The sequence below is a fragment of the Sinohyriopsis cumingii genome, chromosome 11 (assembly GCF_028554795.1).
Source record: "Sinohyriopsis cumingii isolate HCF-2022 chromosome 11, ASM2855479v2, whole genome shotgun sequence".
Taxonomy (NCBI): domain Eukaryota; kingdom Metazoa; phylum Mollusca; class Bivalvia; order Unionida; family Unionidae; genus Sinohyriopsis; species Sinohyriopsis cumingii.
This window is the reverse complement of record NC_142971.1, coordinates 32,027,523-32,045,153: the sequence shown is the minus strand read 5'-3', so window position 1 is coordinate 32,045,153 and position 17,631 is coordinate 32,027,523. Positions and strand designations below refer to the sequence as shown.

Here is a 17,631-nt window from a genome sequence, read left to right as displayed (position 1 = left end):
AGTGTGAAGGTGGAGACTATACAGATTGTTGTGTGGGAAAGTGCAACTGCATCTGTTATTTTTGAGGATAAAGTTCAAGAGTAAGACAACTTTGCATTTATGAAAGTATAGATATAGAAACTCAGAGAGACAGAAATACAGAAACTACTTCTACTACCTCAACTGAAGTATGTTGAGTTCCATTCTGTTTGGTGTCTAAGTTTGAATAAAGCAGTGGAAGTGATTTATTGGATATACCTGGCCTCTGCATTACCTGGAGTCATAAGGTTACCAGAAATCCCAAAGCAAGTAGTCTGCTGAACGATGTCAGTTTAGTTTCACAGCCAACACCCATATGCTCATGGATATATTACCATTTCTTGGCAGATTGTCTAAGATATTTCAAGCCGAAACAATCGATTCAGCAAGATCAGACCAATGGTGGATGACTCTTTAAAGGGCCTGATTGACTGTGAGAGAGTATTTGTGGGCAATGTTAGTGAATATGTGGTGTCTGATGGGGAATGAGTTGATCTGGGCAATAAAACCATGTCTTTGTTATCTCCTAGATAAAGATAACAATGACAAAAAGTCTTTAAAATGTCTGAAATAGAATACATACACATCAAATCATGAAAATGTGAGTTATACCCAGTTAATTACCCAGTAGTTTGTCTCTTGTACTCAATAATTTCAAATCTCTGACGTCCTCTGGCCTTCAAGCGAACTGTTGAGATTCCTGAACTGTCATCAGTATCATCTTTTTTTGAAAAAATTTCTGCTGTGGTGCCAATACTTGCTACTGTTTGACTGTAGTCAGTGGATGAAACTCTAAGGGAGACAAAGAATACAGTTCAGTGTCAAATAGATGCAATCAAATATAAAGATTTATTGAAAATATCCAATAATGAGTTTATAAAAATAGATTGCAAGATATGGTAACATTTATTCAGCAGGAATAGATTATTTTCCATCAATATCAAAATTGGTGTACCTATAAAAAACTAGAAATGCGTTGATTAAACATGAATGCCCAATCGCTGGCCCTGAAATGACCTTAATGCAAAACTTAATAAACTTGTGACGTGGAAGGATGGATAGTGTGATAAAAGGCAATGGATAATACTACATGCCCCTACTGCTGTTGTGGTAAAACATAAAATGTGCCACATATACAGGCTTATAAAATGAGTAAAACTGCAAAACAATAAAGATCCAGATCTGCAGTAGAATAATACATCTGCAGATCAGAGTCAATGTTGTTTGTTCTACTGACTAATCCTAACTAACTGGACAGACCTAGATCTGCTGGCGCATTATGCCATGGCAGATCTGGGTCGTGCAATTTGCATTTGAACTCATAAGCAAGTTTACGTGAATAAGGATTGAATTACTCTAATATTTTTTCTTCATGGATGGTTAATTTGTATACTTTTACAATATGTGTTTAATGCTTCATTATTAACAGCTGAAAGTGTTTTTGTATTTTGTAATTTTGAACTTTTAAAAAAGCAACTATTTTCATACTTTTCCCTTTCCCATCTGGTAATATACTGATGTAGACACATTACATATACACATATTTCATTACATGCATGCAGCAGAACAGAGAGCCATATATGGTTTAATAAATGAAATACAAATTATCTTAGAATCACCTGTATGTTACAACTCCAAAAGTTTTATCAGAATCAATAGCAGTTTTGATCATGGCAACAGTATGTTGGTGGAAGATATGAAGTGGTATGGTTTGTCCTGGAACCAAGATCATTCCTGGCAGGGTTATAAGAGGCATCAAGACAATAGAGTTTTCGTCCAGAATGGTCCGACCCCTAACCTCTTCCATGTCACTTCCAAGATACTGAAAAACAGAAAGTACGAAAAATTGGAGTGTCAAATATTAAAGGTTTTATATTTGAATAAACTTGAAAGACCTTTATACGAGGAAACTCTCTGCTGAGTTTGACGAAATTGGTACGGTGGTATTTTTTAAAAGTTTTAAATAGCTGTTGTTCATGGACTATGGAAAACAGACACCAGAAGCAAGATCATACCATAAGTACACTTGGCTGTCAGGTGAGCAGAATACATTTTATGGTCTGGTGAGCAAAAGCATTTCATGATGTGAAATTAAACAAATAGTTAACTTCAGCAATGAAATAAAATGAAGCAAAGTAAATTAAGGAATAGAAGCAATGATGAAACAATTTTTAACCAATTTAATGTGATCCCTAACCACACCTGTACTATAGGAGACACCAGTATAATGAGGGGCTTTATTATGAGGGATCACTGTACCAATACCAGAAATTTAACCAGGTACCACAGAGGTACAAAGAAAGCATATAACTGTTGCACTAGTGAGGCCTCCATGAAAATATTGCACATCTAAGTTTTCATATGGCCACTACAGTTGCACTTCAATCCATTAGTCAACCCTGAAAATGTACGAGCCAATAAGGTAGCTGTATGCAATGTCAGTAGGGCATAACTTTCATTTTCAATTTAGCTGTATGCAATGTCAGTAGGGCATAACTTTCATTTTCAATTTAGCTGTATGCAATGTCAGTAGGGCATAACTTTCATTTTCAATTTAGCTGTATGCAATGTCAGTAGGGCATAACTTTCATTTTCAATTTAGCTGTATGCAATGTCAGTAGGGCATAACTTTCATTTTCAATTTAGCTGTATGCAATGTCAGTAGGGCATAACTTTCATTTTCAGTTTAGCTGTATGCAATGTCAGTAGGGCATAACTTTCATTTTCAATTTAGCTGCATGGAATGTCAGTGAGGCATAACTTTCATTTTCAATTTAGCTGTATGCAATGTCAGTAGGGCATAACTTTCATTTTCAATTTAGCTGTATGCAATGTCAGTAGGGCATAACTTTCATTTTCAATTTAGCTGTATGCAATGTCAGTAGGGCATAACTTTCATTTTCAATTTAGCTGTATGCAATGTCAGTAGGGCATAACTTTCATTTTCAATTTAGCTGCATGGAATGTCAGTGAGGCATAACTTTCATTTTCAATTTAGCTGTATGCAATGTCAGTAGGGCATAACTTTCATTTTCAATTTAGCTGTATGCAATGTCAGTAGGGCATAACTTTCATTTTCAATTTAGCTGTATGCAATGTCAGTAGGGCATAACTTTCATTTTCAATTTAGCTGTATGCAATGTCAGTGAGGCATAACTTTCATTTTCAATTTAACTGTATGGAATGTCAGTGAGGCATAACTTTCATTTTCAATTTAACTGTATGGAATGTCAGTGGGACATAACTTTCATTTTCAATTTAGCTGTATGGGATGTGTGTGGGGCATAACTTTCATTTTCAATTTAGCTGTATGGAATGTCAGTGAGGCATAACTTTCATTTTCAATTTAACTGTATGGAATGTCAGTGAGGCATAACTTTCATTTTCAATTTAACTGTATGGAATGTCAGTGGGACATAACTTTCATTTTCAATTTAGCTGTATGGAATGTGTGTGGGGCATAACTTTCATTTTCAATTTAGCTGTATGGAATGTCAGTGGGGCATCACTTTCATTTTCAATTTAGCTGTATGGAATGTCAGTGGGGCATAACTTTCATTTTCAATTTAGCTGTATGGAATGTCAGTGAGGCATAACTTTCATTTTCAATTTAGCTGTATGGAATGTCAGTGAGGCATAACTTTCATTTTCAATTTAGCTGTATGGAATGTCATTGAGGCATAACTTTCATTTTCAATTTAACTGTATGGAATGTCATTGAGGCATAACTTTCATTTTCAATTTAACTGTATGGAATGTGTGTGGGGCATAACTTTCATTTTCAATTTAGCTGTAGTTAAAACTGTATAAAGCTTGACAAAAATTCACTGATGCAAATGAAAAATACACCACAGGTAATAAATTAAGAGAGAAATAATATTACGAAGCATTAAAACTGGATGTGAAAATACTGTGCACACAATGTCATTTTTTAATGACGTTAAGCATAAGTAAGAGAAATAAATGGCTAAACAAAGTGAACTTCTTTGTATGTAAGTAAATAAACACTTAGCAGCAAAAGACATGATCAAACTCCACTTATAATATCAGTTCTCATCAAAAGCATTATTAATATATAAGATTTATGTTATTTATTTTTAGAAAGACTTCTAAGGAGCAGAATATATCCAAATCTTTAAACCAGCTTTGCAGTGGAAATGGATTTCTTTATCATTATTTACCTTATAAGCCTGGTCTTTAACACTGCTAACAACTCAATGGCCATTACTGATTACTGTAATCCTGGTCTTTAACACTGCTAATAACTCAATGGCCATTACTGGTTACTGTAAGCCTGGTCTTTAACACTGCTAACAACTCAATGGCCATTACTGGTTACTGTAAGCCTGGTCTTTAACACTGCTAATAACTCAATGGCCATTACTGGTTACTGTAAGCCTGGTCTTTAACACTGCTAACAACTCAATGGCCATTACTGGTTACTGTAAGCCTGGTCTTTAACACTGCTAACAATTCAATGGCCATTACTGGTTACTGTAAGCCTGGTCTTTAACACTGCTAACAACTCAATGGCCATTACTGGTTACTGTAAGCCTGGTCTTTAACACTGCTAATAACTCAATGGCCATTACTGGTTACTGTAAGCCTGGTCTTTAACACTGCTAACAACTCAATGGCCATTACTGGTTACAGTAAGCCTGGTCTTTAACACTGCTAACAACTCAATGGCCATTACTGGTTACTGAGACTATAAGTATTACTGTGTAATGTCTTGTTGAAAAAGGAAATTTTATCACATATTATATTTCTCCAAAAATACTTACCCATTTATATTTGTGTTTAGTAGAATCCAATGCTTCATATGCCCTAATGTTAATATGATCAGATAATGTAATTGACAGAGAAAGGTGTGTGTGTGTGTGTGATTTAGATTCTTAACGTAGCTTTAAAAAAAATTCAGTCATATTGCTATGATGTCTGCAGTGTGATAGTTTATAGTGATGTCTAGCACTGGGGCATCATGCCGCAGACATGTAGCATCGTGTCTCACCCAGTCACATTATACTGACACCAGGCCGACCAGTCATAACACTAACCTCTTAATGATGAGCACCAAGCGAGGCAGCTGTTAGTACCATTTTTGTAAGCCTTTGGTATGACTCCAGTGGGGTTTGAACTGAAGAAAAGGGAAGTTTTATCATAAACTAAGTTTCCTCAAGAATACTTAACTGATTCTGCTTTATAATCTTAACAAAAGTTGGTATACGCTTGTGCGAGCTCTCAGTTACATTTTTCACTTTTTTTTTCTGGTTGAACTATCATGTTTTTAAAGTTTTGCAAAATAATATTTTTATCAGTATGCAAATCTTGAATATATCAATGAAATGGAATGAGATTTTTGTTCATTCAGCTTTTAAAATTCATACTTTTCAGTAACTATGAAATCCACAAAAGTTGTTACCCTGAGAAGAAATGTGAATTCAAAGAAATAAAAAGGACTGTTACTTCTGTCAACTGCAAGCTTTATAAAAATGTGAAGGTTTGCAAGAAAATGTTTAAATAAAAAAGCAAAGAGACTTACCAAACTACCCAGTGGATGTGAATGTATAAAAAGAACTCACAGAAATTTACACCAAATAGTCCAATTCCTTGTGTAATGCAATAAATATTTACATGCATATGTACTGACAACCCATAACTATGTAAAGTGGTGATGGAAAACTGATGGACAAATAATGTAAACTTCATCTGAGAAAAATTATCAACTTTGGCATATATCATTATTTTTAAAATGGCATAAGTATTTTATCATCAATTTAAAATGACATAAGTATTTTATCATTAATTTAATTTGTAATATGGAATAAGCTTTCTATCAATAATTTAAAACAGAATAAGTATTTTATCATTAATTTAAAATGGTACAGTTATTTTACCATGAATTTAAAATGGAATAAATAATTTCTCTTATAAGTATAATTTACATCATATGATGGCATTTACAGAAATTCAGAACATCCACCTCAGATGTGAGAGATTACAGGTTCAAACCCTGACTAAGTCATACCAAAGACTTATAAAAATAGTACAAGCAGCTGCCTCACTTGGCGCTAAGCATTAAGAGGTTAGTGTTAGGACTGATCAGCCTGGTGTCAGAATAATGTGACTGGGTGGAACATGATGCTATATGTCTGCAGCATTATGCCCCAGTGTTAGATATCATTATAAACTGGCACATGCAGACACATATGTAGAAAATCCAGTACAAATTATCCATTCTTGTAAGTCTCTATGGATAATTTCTGACATGGACTATGGGTATGACTGGTATCAGGTTCTCCTTTGCAACATTTCCTTTGTCATTGCTATTGGTGGTAAAGTTGTTCAAGCAAAACAGTGTCCCAGTTTATATCAACAATACATTATTGAAAATTATCTACAATGACTTGCAAAAAGGGATGATCTGTACACAAGGGTCCATATCAACCATTTTCAATTATGCAACAAAAAAAATGAAATTAATATTTATTGACCTGCTCAAAATAACTAAGCTTTTGTGTTGTTAAGGTATGTTATTATTTCTAACTTTAAGAAATTGCTCAGAAAAAGTGAGGGGAATATCAAAACAAAAGAGCACTCTAAGATGAACTTTAACAATAGACACCTAACTTGACATCCCATTGCATTAGGCCATCTTGTACTGCCAACAATAAATTTCTGAATACTAAATTTTTAAAAAATTCAACAAATTCAGTATATTTGCTACAGAATATATTTCTTGCTTTCTACTTGTCACACTGCATAGTGTATCTATTTGAAATTAACTTCATCTGAAGTGTTGTTAAGTAAATATCTTGCTAATCTGATACAACTTTATGCACAAAAGCAGTTGAAAATATTTGCACAGATGGTATGGCACCAATTTTGCAATATAAATATTTATGTTAAATTACTTAATGTCAATCAGCAATTAATGATTATTTCATATCAAAAGAACATGTTAGATTTATAAGATTTTCAAAATTTCAATGGTGCTGAAACATTATAAATTTGAGTACCTACAAATATACAAATATATTTATTTTGGCATGATCACAAATTTTTTATATATAAAAAAACAGAACTAGGAATGTGTTTTGCTACATCATGGAACATACATGCTACACAGGAATGCGCAAATGACCTAAACAAAAACCTTAATCAATGTAAGACAGATAAAGGAAGGGTAACACTATATTGCCCTACCATCATTGTGACTGCACAGAAAATTTTATCAAAAATAAAACTTTATGTTTATAACACATACAGAGTGAGAACCAGTTAAAGATGGGTCATAGTTCATGGTCCTTGATGCCTGCTTCTTTGGTTCTTGGCCAGCAGCTTTGTCTTTCTCATCCTGCTGTTGTTCTCTTCCTACTTCTTCCTCCTCTTCATCATCTCCCTCCACTTCCTCATTCATCATGTTGTCACTGTCATCTGCATAGAAAGAAATTTTGTTGCAGTAAATTATGCCTGTCAGAGAATACTTACCAAATCACATCAATGTTTGGAAACAAGCTCCACTATTTCTCAAATCCTACCCTACTGGAATGAAGACAATCTATATTTCACATTTACAAAGAGAAGAAACTCTTACCCATTACCTCCCCTTATCACTGTTTGGTGGTTATGGTATAACGGTACCAATTGCGCAAGTCCAGGTGGGCGGCGCTTAAGGTGTATGGAACATTGTATTCAGAATTAAAGAACAACACTAGCTGTGATTGGTGCATTATGTAAGAGTTGTACTTTCTGTTTGGCTTAAAAAACTGTTGAGCCTCTTGGCAACATGTGAGTTTGTGTTAATTTCTATCTAGATCATATTTTGTATTTTTTATGATTTTTTTAAAATATGGTACACATGGCTGAAAATGTGCTTGTTGTGACTAGATAACTCTTACCCCTGTCTAGTTCCAGTAGAGTTATCTCTCTTAAATGCAATGGAGTACCTGGTTATGTCATTGTCAAATTGACAATCTAGCATTGTTCTATATGACAGTGTGTGACATGCATGCCCAAGTAGGACAGAAAGTATATTTATTTCACAAAACATTAGCATTGAGGTATATGGAAAAACAATTGGTACCGTGATACCTAAAGGAAAGAATAGCCTCACAGTGTATCCATAGAAACGCATACATGTGGGCGGCATTTATGAACTATACTAGTTTGATGTAGGAAAACAAATGTGTACTGAACAGTTTTGGCCAAATATTGAAAGTTCTTTAAGAATAAAATGTATGAAATCTTCAGAAAATAGCACAAGTTGGCTTTGGATGGGGACTTTTGATAACTATAGCTATGATAGATATAGGCTTGTGTTACCTGATGCCTTTATGTATGTGCTGTTACCTCCTGGATTGGAATGCATGCAACAAAATAAGTTATGTAAACATAATATAATTGATTTTGGCCAAATATTGGCTATTTTACCTGCAAAAGATGAAAAATCATGTGTACAAAAACAGCTATCTTGTTCTTGTAAGGCATGCCATAAACCAGGATAGAGAACACTCAAAGTACACTTGTAGATAGATCACTTGTACCATGTGGGATGTTCTGGCATGAGTAATTTTTAGGTAATTTATTAAGGATATAGTATTTCTTCCCACTTTGATTTGAATTGTCCTGCTCTAATTGTCCTTTTTTTTTTTACACTTTCCTGCTTTGAAATTGTTCATGTAGTTAGTTCAGTTCTCTTGCATTCCCTTTTGTTGAAGTAGCAGTGAATACCAACAAACAAGAACAGTTTCCTTAAGTCAGCATTTGCCATTGGCACTTGTATAAGCCCAATTATAATCTACTATTGACTTTCAATTAATCCTATTTCTTTGTGTCAAGCTGCTCTTGTGGAATTTCCATGTTTGGTCCAACATTACAGAATGATAACCATTTTAGTCACACAGTGCGTATTCATTCCATTCAAATCCACACTGTTCTTGAAACTTTGCATCTCATCACAAGAATCCAAATTGGCATAAGATGATATCTGCATGGTTATGGAAGGCTGCACTCTACATGCTGGCATTGTAGAAAATATGAACTATGTGATATGAAAGAGCTGCGTCATCTTAGAAATTAAAATTACATGACTCTTGAGGTCTCCACTAAATATAGGAGTCTAAATGTTGGGTTCTCACTTTATCAGTAATGTGTTTTGAGATAATTTAATCGCAATGAAGTTAATACAGGTTGTTGATGAACTCATCTATATTACATGGATACTGTATTAGAGGTTACCACACCTTATGTATATCATTCAGTTATCTCCCTTACACCAGTCATAACATTTTAAGGAAATAAAATCTCACATTTTCAGTAACTGGTTATGAAAATAAAGAGAAGATTTGTGAAGTATTATATTAGCCCTCTATCTTGATGCAAATGTAAGTAGAAGCAATTTAATAATTTCTCACAGTAAAGTTTACAAGTTTGAAAACTGATAAGGTATCTTCTGTTTGGATCTGAGATAAGTTTCTCTCTATCTTATGCCAATTATTATTAAATTCTTATGTAGAAGAAATATACTTTATATGTATCTATATTATCTAAATTATTCACCCTTTCATATTAGATGGAAATGAACACAACTTCACTTGAAATTTGGGTACCTGTAAGGGATGTTATAGCACAGTTGCCATTGGGCTGTCCTTGGACCTGTTGGGCCCTGCCCCATATATTTGTCCAAGGTAAGGTCATCAAACTTTCACTTCTCATTTTCAGCATTGCTGATTTTGCCTCCTTTAATTCCTTTATCATAAGCTACCTCTCCCTTTTAGATAAACACTTTCCTCCTGTTTTTAACTCCATTTGATGTGCTATACTTAGTGTTTATATTTGGCATTTTTCTGTATTTTATTCCCCTAAGTTCACCCCCCCCCAATCCAACATAACCACTTAGAGGCTGTGATTTACTATATTTGGTGATTGATTGGCTTATTGAAACAATTTTGTTCACATTACAAAGGAGGAAAGCTTACTATTTGTGTTACAAAGAGGATGGGTAGGTGGACCTTTGTGTCAGGACTGGTGGTTAGTGACCTCTTGTATCTGCAGATAGTGTAAAGTGGTCAAAGCTTATACTTTATAATAAGATTGGGTCATGTCCACCTGTCTCTGATATTAAGTTCTGCACCTACCAAACAAATATAAATTCCTTTCTTTTAGGTGAATTGTACATTTTGAAGTAGGACAGGTACATACTATTTGGTACATTGACCTTTGACCTAGTTATTACGTAATATGACATAATGTGATTTATCCCATATCACCTATGTGAAGTTCAATAAGTGCTGATAGGAATAAGATACAAGTCATAGTTGAAAGAATTCATTTTATTTCAAAAGATGATTTTGATGGTGAAGCAAAAGTATGAAAACAATAGTTCAAACAGCTCAATGACATTTCTATACACATTCATATAAGACATAGGTTAGTACCTCATCAAATTGTTTTTCACAAGTGAGACTAAGTATATTTGTTACTTATACAGTCCCGAACTATTTCACAGATTATTGGAAAAATTAAGGTTTGCTATAGGTATAACGGTACCAATTGCGCAAGTCCAGGTGGGCGGCGCTTAAGGTGTATGGAACATTGTATTCAGAATTAAAGAACAACACTAGCTGTGATTGGTGCATTATGTAAGAGTTGTACTTTCTGTTTGGCTTAAAAAACTGTTGAGCCTCTTGGCAACATGTGAGTTTGTGTTAATTTCTATCTAGATCATATTTTGTATTTTTTATGATTTTTTTAAAATATGGTACACATGGCTGAAAATGTGCTTGTTGTGACTAGATAACTCTTACCCCTGTCTAGTTCCAGTAGAGTTATCTCTCTTAAATGCAATGGAGTACCTGGTTATGTCATTGTCAAATTGACAATCTAGCATTGTTCTATATGACAGTGTGTGACATGCATGCCCAAGTAGGACAGAAAGTATATTTATTTCACAAAACATTAGCATTGAGGTATATGGAAAAACAATTGGTACCGTGATACCTTATATATCAACTTTATGTCTACCTGTTTAAGCTGTGTCTGAGAAAAATAATTTATGATCACAATACCATTAGGATAATAAGTAAAATTGGCAGAAAATGCATAAGCATCCAACTTATACTGCTGATAACCTTTCAAAATTAAATGGCTAGAGCCCTATATGATGGATGAAGGTCAGTCAATATGTGACATCAATACACAAATAAGGGAATGAAATAAGTTTTCTCGCAGAAATAAATCTGGGAAAATTCACCAAAATGCTATACACATGCACAAGTCAGCTAGGTTCAGTTGTTGACTGAACCACAGTCATAAGATTCAATTCTTGTCTAAATTTCTATGATAGAAATTTGAGAAGGTTAAATGATTGTGCAAGTCAACAGCTTCTAAAATGTCTCTGACTCAAATGCTGCATATAATCATGTGCTTCAAGGAGACTATTTCTAGTCTTATAAGCTGAAATCTTCATGAGGCTTATCTTTTATGTGAGAATTCATAGTATGCCAAGAGTGTACTACAAACCTGAACCATGCTGCTATGCTTTGTGAGGTTATGTCCTCTTTTCTGGACTTCACTGGAGAATGAGATAAACATGCATTTCAAGCAGTGCTTGAGCACACAAACTGCATCTTGAATATCTGCACTCTGTTCATATCAATCAAGGAATGGGGGCCAATGACTATTTTCTGCTTGCTTGGCAACACCAACTGATTTTTAGCTATGAAGCCAGCTTGGGTCATTAGGATCAAGGAACCATTGGATCTGAATTGGAGCTAGCTAGGGTCCTTCAAAAGGGCATGCAACTTGCCCATCATTCATACCAAAGCTACAGCAATCAGAAAACATGTTTTATATAACAGTAGCTTCAGCACAGTTCTGGCCCACTAATCTGAATTGATACAAATCAGAAAGTGCAAATGATTCCATCTAGGAAACAAGATGAGTGAAATGAGCCTATCTGCATCAAAATTAGCTAGAAAGTCTGATATGTCCTAATCCTGGCCTATATTCCCTTTACTGTGATGCCTGAATGTTTTGGAAATTATGGAGTAATAGCCTTAAAAACTTAAGCCAGTTGACAGCATTCAAGGGGATGATGTCATTGCCATGTACCAGTCCCTGAAAACCTGCCACTTTCCATCGTGGAGGCCCTTCTTTCTATGACCGAATGTGCAAATTTCTTTCTATACAAGGTTCTTATATGTTAAGGAGAAGCATGTCTGTGTAGGTATGAAACACCTCTGAATGCAATTACTGAGTAGGTTAGCTTTTTTCAGGTGCCGTTGATGGAATTGTCAGGCATGGGTCCATACTGGCACTGGAAGCATGTGTGTGTGTGTGTGTGTGATTTGAATGTTTAACGTAGCTTTAACAATTATTCAGTCATATTGCTATGATGTCTGCAGTGTGACAGTTTATAGTGATGTCTAGCACTGGGGCATAATGCCGCAGACATGTAGCACGATGTCCCACCCAGTTACATTATCCTGACACCAGGCTGACCAGTCTTAACACTAACCTCTTAATGATGAGCGCCAAGCGAGGCAGCTGTTAGTATCATTTTTGTAAGTCTTTGGCATGACTCGACTGGGGGTCAAACCCACAACCTCCCGCATCCGAGGCAGACACTCTAACCACTAGGCCACCGGAGCGGTCAGCACCGGAAGCCAGTATTAAATAGAGGCAATTTAATCACAGGTGAAAGTGTCAGTTTTGTGATGTTGGATGGTGTAAGATCAGATATTTGATGAGCATACAGAGTCCTTTCATGCAGAAGTTGTAGCCATGTTGGAGACAGTACTGACCACAGCCAATACACATATGATGACAAAGTTCAGTCCTGACCAGTAAAGGTCATTGCCAGTTTCCATCCTGACTGGGATGGGCTAATATAGGATATTGATCAATATACCCCAATCCTCCAAGATTCCACTGAGATCATGTCAAAACCACTCCTGACTGTGGTCAATCAATCTCTCATGTTGTCATCATTCCCAACAGGCTGCCATACCATACTGTAACTGGTCCTATACAAATAACCAAGAAAACTTAACTCAATTTGTATACACAGCACAATATTTGGACAAGTTTAAAATAAGTTTAAGTGCAGTATCTGGGATCTAAGCAAAAGCCTAAATTACCTTCCCTGAAGTAACCTGACATGCTTTCCTGTTTCAACTGTCAAAGACATACCAATTGCACTATTTTAAATGATGCAATCTATTAAAAAGCCCCAATCTTACTTCTGAAATGACTGTTGAATATTCCTAATTATGATAGCAATTAAGTCAAGTTTTTAAACTGTGTAATACATGTAGCTGAATAATTTTCTGTCAATTGCACAACTAATTATGATGATATTTTCAAATTTAATTGCAGTCTCCAGTGTTAAAATTAACCATTAAAAGTTATTGTTGAAATAATGTGAAACAGGGGTGCCCACAGGATTATTGTTTGGGGGGCCAGAACATGTAGTGGTCAGCTATTAAGTTTTACTGATGTAGGACGAAACATGTTTAGAGGCAAAATCCAGAAAGGGGGTGGGAACAAGTGTCCCCCTGCCCCAATGTGCAGGTGCCCATTATTTGAACTTTATTACTACACCCACTCAGGGTTTCCCTCTGACCTGTACTCCCAGGTTTTTGACACATCAATTTCATATTTGACCTGAAACTGATGTGTGTGCATTCCACCATATGTGTCAGTTTGACTACTGGAAAATCTTCTCTTAAGCATTAAACACTATAATAAGTAATAATATATAGCATAATCACCACTGACCTTCTTGCTGTTTGAACAACCAAACCTATGTTCCTGATTATTCCCTTAATCAATCTGCATTCTTCTCATGAGAAGTTTTAAGGACCTTGTAGAATTAACTGACATTGATGTCAACTGTGACCCTAATCTTGGATAAGAAACAGACATTGTTTTAGTTACACTAGCTGGGATATTTGGAATTTAACCTCTCTTTAAAAGCAATATGCCAAATCGGCTGTGATGACTAGAAATAACAAACTGGCAGACAAAAATCAAAGAAAACTGACTGCAACAAATATTTCTTATGATAATGCTGTACTATCTATGAAAACTTATAATTACTGACTTCAACTGAGTCTCGATATAACTGGCCATATTACTGATAAGTGAATTTTGTATTTAAGCATTTCTCACTTAACTGTTACACTGTGTTCATCATTCTAAATTATTGATTTTGTGCAACACTGTACTAAAACAAATTTGATTTTGAAATTTAAGCCACATATAAATACAATGGCTCAGAGGCATATTTTGTTTTATTTCTCAGGGAAACATCAGCATTAGACTGACTCAGACATGAAAATGAACATTGCAGCAAGAAATAAAAGTAAGCCACTCCTTCAAAATGCACATGAAAACCAAATCTAGATCATGTATCATGTCAAATTATGCAAATGAAAGGTTTGAAATGAACTGCAAAATCAGTGAAGGAAGTAGTTCATTTTATTCAGCACCTGTAGTACTTTTCTATAGTGGGGGAAAATAATGAATTTCAATGCAATTTGCTATCTTCAAATTTCCTTTCTGTCTCTGCTTGATATCTTGTTATAATTATGTTGTCTGTGTATCACACAAGACTCTTTCTGTGTTTCACAATATAAATGAGATTAAAAGTGTTTTCTTTTTCCAACTTGGTCTTATGATTCTAGTTTAAGATTTTGACTCCTAATCTACAAATATCAAATCTTACAAATTGTAAATTTCACCCCATGAGTCAAAGACCAATCAAATTCAAATCCTACGGGAAACCCTATCTACTCTATTAAATATTTTAATTAATCTGATTAATGCATATCTTCATTTATCGAGTTTGGTTTTATTTAAAGAACAATACATTTTTGCAAAGTGCTCCATTTTCAAGTCCAAGACATTTTAAAATCATGCAAGCAATTGTACACAGTCTAAAAACACAATTTAAACCCATTTTTAAAAAAAAATTAATCAAAGGTTCTTATTGCTCATAAAGTGTCATTGTAATGTGAGAGTAATCTTTTTTAGTTTTTGTGTGTGCTAAATCAGCATTTAAAAAAATACAAGCAGAAAAGTGCTTTATTATTTTGCATACCTGGTCCCAGCAACGTGGAATGAATTGCCCACTGAACTTAGACACAAAGACACAGTGATCACATTCAAGAGGGCTCTCAAAACTCACTTATTTCGACTGCAAGAACAAACTTAAAGACCTAATAATGTTTCCTACCTTAAATATTCTTAGCATGTTTTTTTATGTTTTCTAATTTCATGGTGTTTGTTTTTGCAATCATATTATTATATGTCTTTTTATCTTATAGGTGTTGTCTAATGTTGTAAAGCACTTAGAGCTTCTAAAGATTAGGCACTATACAAAGTCCTCATTATTATTATTATAACATCACCACCCACCACACTCTCTAAATATCTGAGAGTTGCTCCATGTTTTTCAGGTTATTAATGTACAATCATCTCTCAGCATCTCCACAATTTTATTCAATTTTGGACCCTGATAAAGTGTTCAGTGAATATATAAATCAAAGACTGACAACAATTGGTTGGTAGATTTTACAGCTTTTTAGGTTGAGTACAGCCATTAATAGTTAATGAACAAAAATAGATACCTTTCTGTAGCAAACTCAATGATCACTCCTTGACTATCAACCTAATCACATCAGAGGAATGATGTCTGGACTGGTGTCACATGATCAACTAAACACTGATCATGTGACAAAATCCTTCTGTACACCAATACAAAATAATTTTCTAGATTCAGTGAAGTTCATATGTCTCATACTGGATTATGCATGCTTGTATTTCATTATGAAGCAATTTCCCAGAATTTTTTGCTACAGTTAAAGTACACTGCTTATGTATAAGCATGAAACTTAAACTCACAAGGTAAATATATAGTCTGTGCATAAATTATCTGGAAAGACAAATGACAATAAATTAATAAATTTGGGACAACTTGGATGAAAGATATGATGGCACAAGAAAAGGTGGTCCAAGTTTGGGACTACTTTAAGTCAACCTAATTTGACTGTGCTCATGCACCTTGATAAAGGAAAACAGTTGAAGTCTCGAGTTCTTGAATATGAACATATTGGAGACAATGTTAAGGGAGTGCCATGCTAAGATCAACTCTGACCAAGATCAAGTAAGGCAAAATCAGTCCATTTTCTGACAAAATGATAATCGTTACCCTGTCACAAGAAAACACTAAACATAGTAGGAATTGTCCAAGTGTTCATAAAAATGGAGTAGACCAAGTTAATGCAGCTTCAAGATGGTCCTAGATGTCCCAAATAATCATTATTTTGTCGTCTCCCTTGCTATTGAATAACTTTGTCTGAGTTGTCCATAAAAATGGAGTAGACTAAGTTAATGCATGCACTTAAGGAGCTTCATGATGGTCCTAGATGTCCCTAATAATCATTATTTTGTTGTCTCCCTTGCTGTTTAATAAACTGGTCTGAGTTGTCCATAAAAATATAAATGGTCCAAGTTGTGTTAAACAACTGGTCAGACTCGTTTTAACAACTGGTCAGACTTGTTTTAATAATTGGTCAGAGTTGTTCTTTATCAATTTCCACGGGGCATAGTTGAACTGTGGTTAAGTCATAGTTGCCACACACCTGGGCTGAGTTGCGTTGGTCTGAGTTGTCCTGTTCACTAATGGAATTCTAAAGGCCAATACTGATTTTGCCAAGATAGTTTTCAATGAGCTGAATGGGTATTTCCAATCTTTAACCATGAAATATCCGCATAGCAGCCACACGTTCTTGTCTACGATGAGTGTCTCAATTTTATTCAAATTTATATAGATCACTGGTCACAGAGTATGTGACATTTGCAACCAAATATGGATACTGAAATCATGAAAATGGTTCCAGCATTTGTGTAATGCAACTTGAAGTGAGCATACTCGTGCATACTTTGACATAATCCCATAATGTAAAACAAATAATAAATAACACGAATATCAAGGAAGACTCCTCCTTGCAGGCACTACAGTTTTAATGGTCCTACAATGTAAGACGTAAAACATGTTATTTATGTTTCGGTGCTACGTGATACGTCTTACATTGGGGACTAAGAAATTTGTATTACCAGCAACAACTTCAAGACTTGGATTTTCCACGTAGTACATGAATTGACATACTGTTGTGCTTTGCTTTGCGCTAAAATTAATTTATTCACTCTTTTCTGTCATACCACTTTCGCTGTCTGATTCCACGCCTTCGTTATTGTCAGGATTTAATTCTAATAGCGGTAGAATGTCGTCTTCCATGTTTACTGTTTTCCTTTTTCGCGTTAATTTGCGAACATATCCAAATATATTCCTTCTCAATGACCTGATCCGAAAATACTATTGCTAGCTCTGTATAAAGGGTTTACAAATCCCAATGCAGTAGTTCGTTTAGTCTGGGACCAGTATTATATCTCGTCATCATACATTCGGAATATTAATGTCTCTTTCCGCTTCTTTAAAAATAGACTCACTATCGGAATAAAACCTTACTTTTTCTCATCTTCGCTAGCCAAGGTTCCTATAACCCTGTTGATAGGCTACCGATGATGACTTTTCCAATGCATGCT

General features: G+C 34.8%; 1 protein-coding gene across 1 annotated transcript in view; it reads right to left on the bottom strand.

Moving 5' to 3' along the window:
* The window catches only part of LOC149787863 (protein cereblon-like), a 45,470-nt gene extending 28,131 nt beyond the window's left edge, over positions 1-17,339 (bottom strand). The window contains exons 1-4 of the mRNA XM_089974095.1: positions 17,248-17,339; positions 7,286-7,455; positions 1,638-1,840; positions 643-810 (exon numbers count right to left, since the gene is read on the bottom strand). Coding sequence (XP_089830221.1) covers positions 643-810; positions 1,638-1,840; positions 7,286-7,455; positions 17,248-17,323 — 617 coding nt within the window. The 5' untranslated portion in view covers positions 17,324-17,339. The remainder of the gene's footprint in view (positions 1-642; positions 811-1,637; positions 1,841-7,285; positions 7,456-17,247) is intronic.
* Positions 17,340-17,631: the final 292 nt, after the last annotated feature.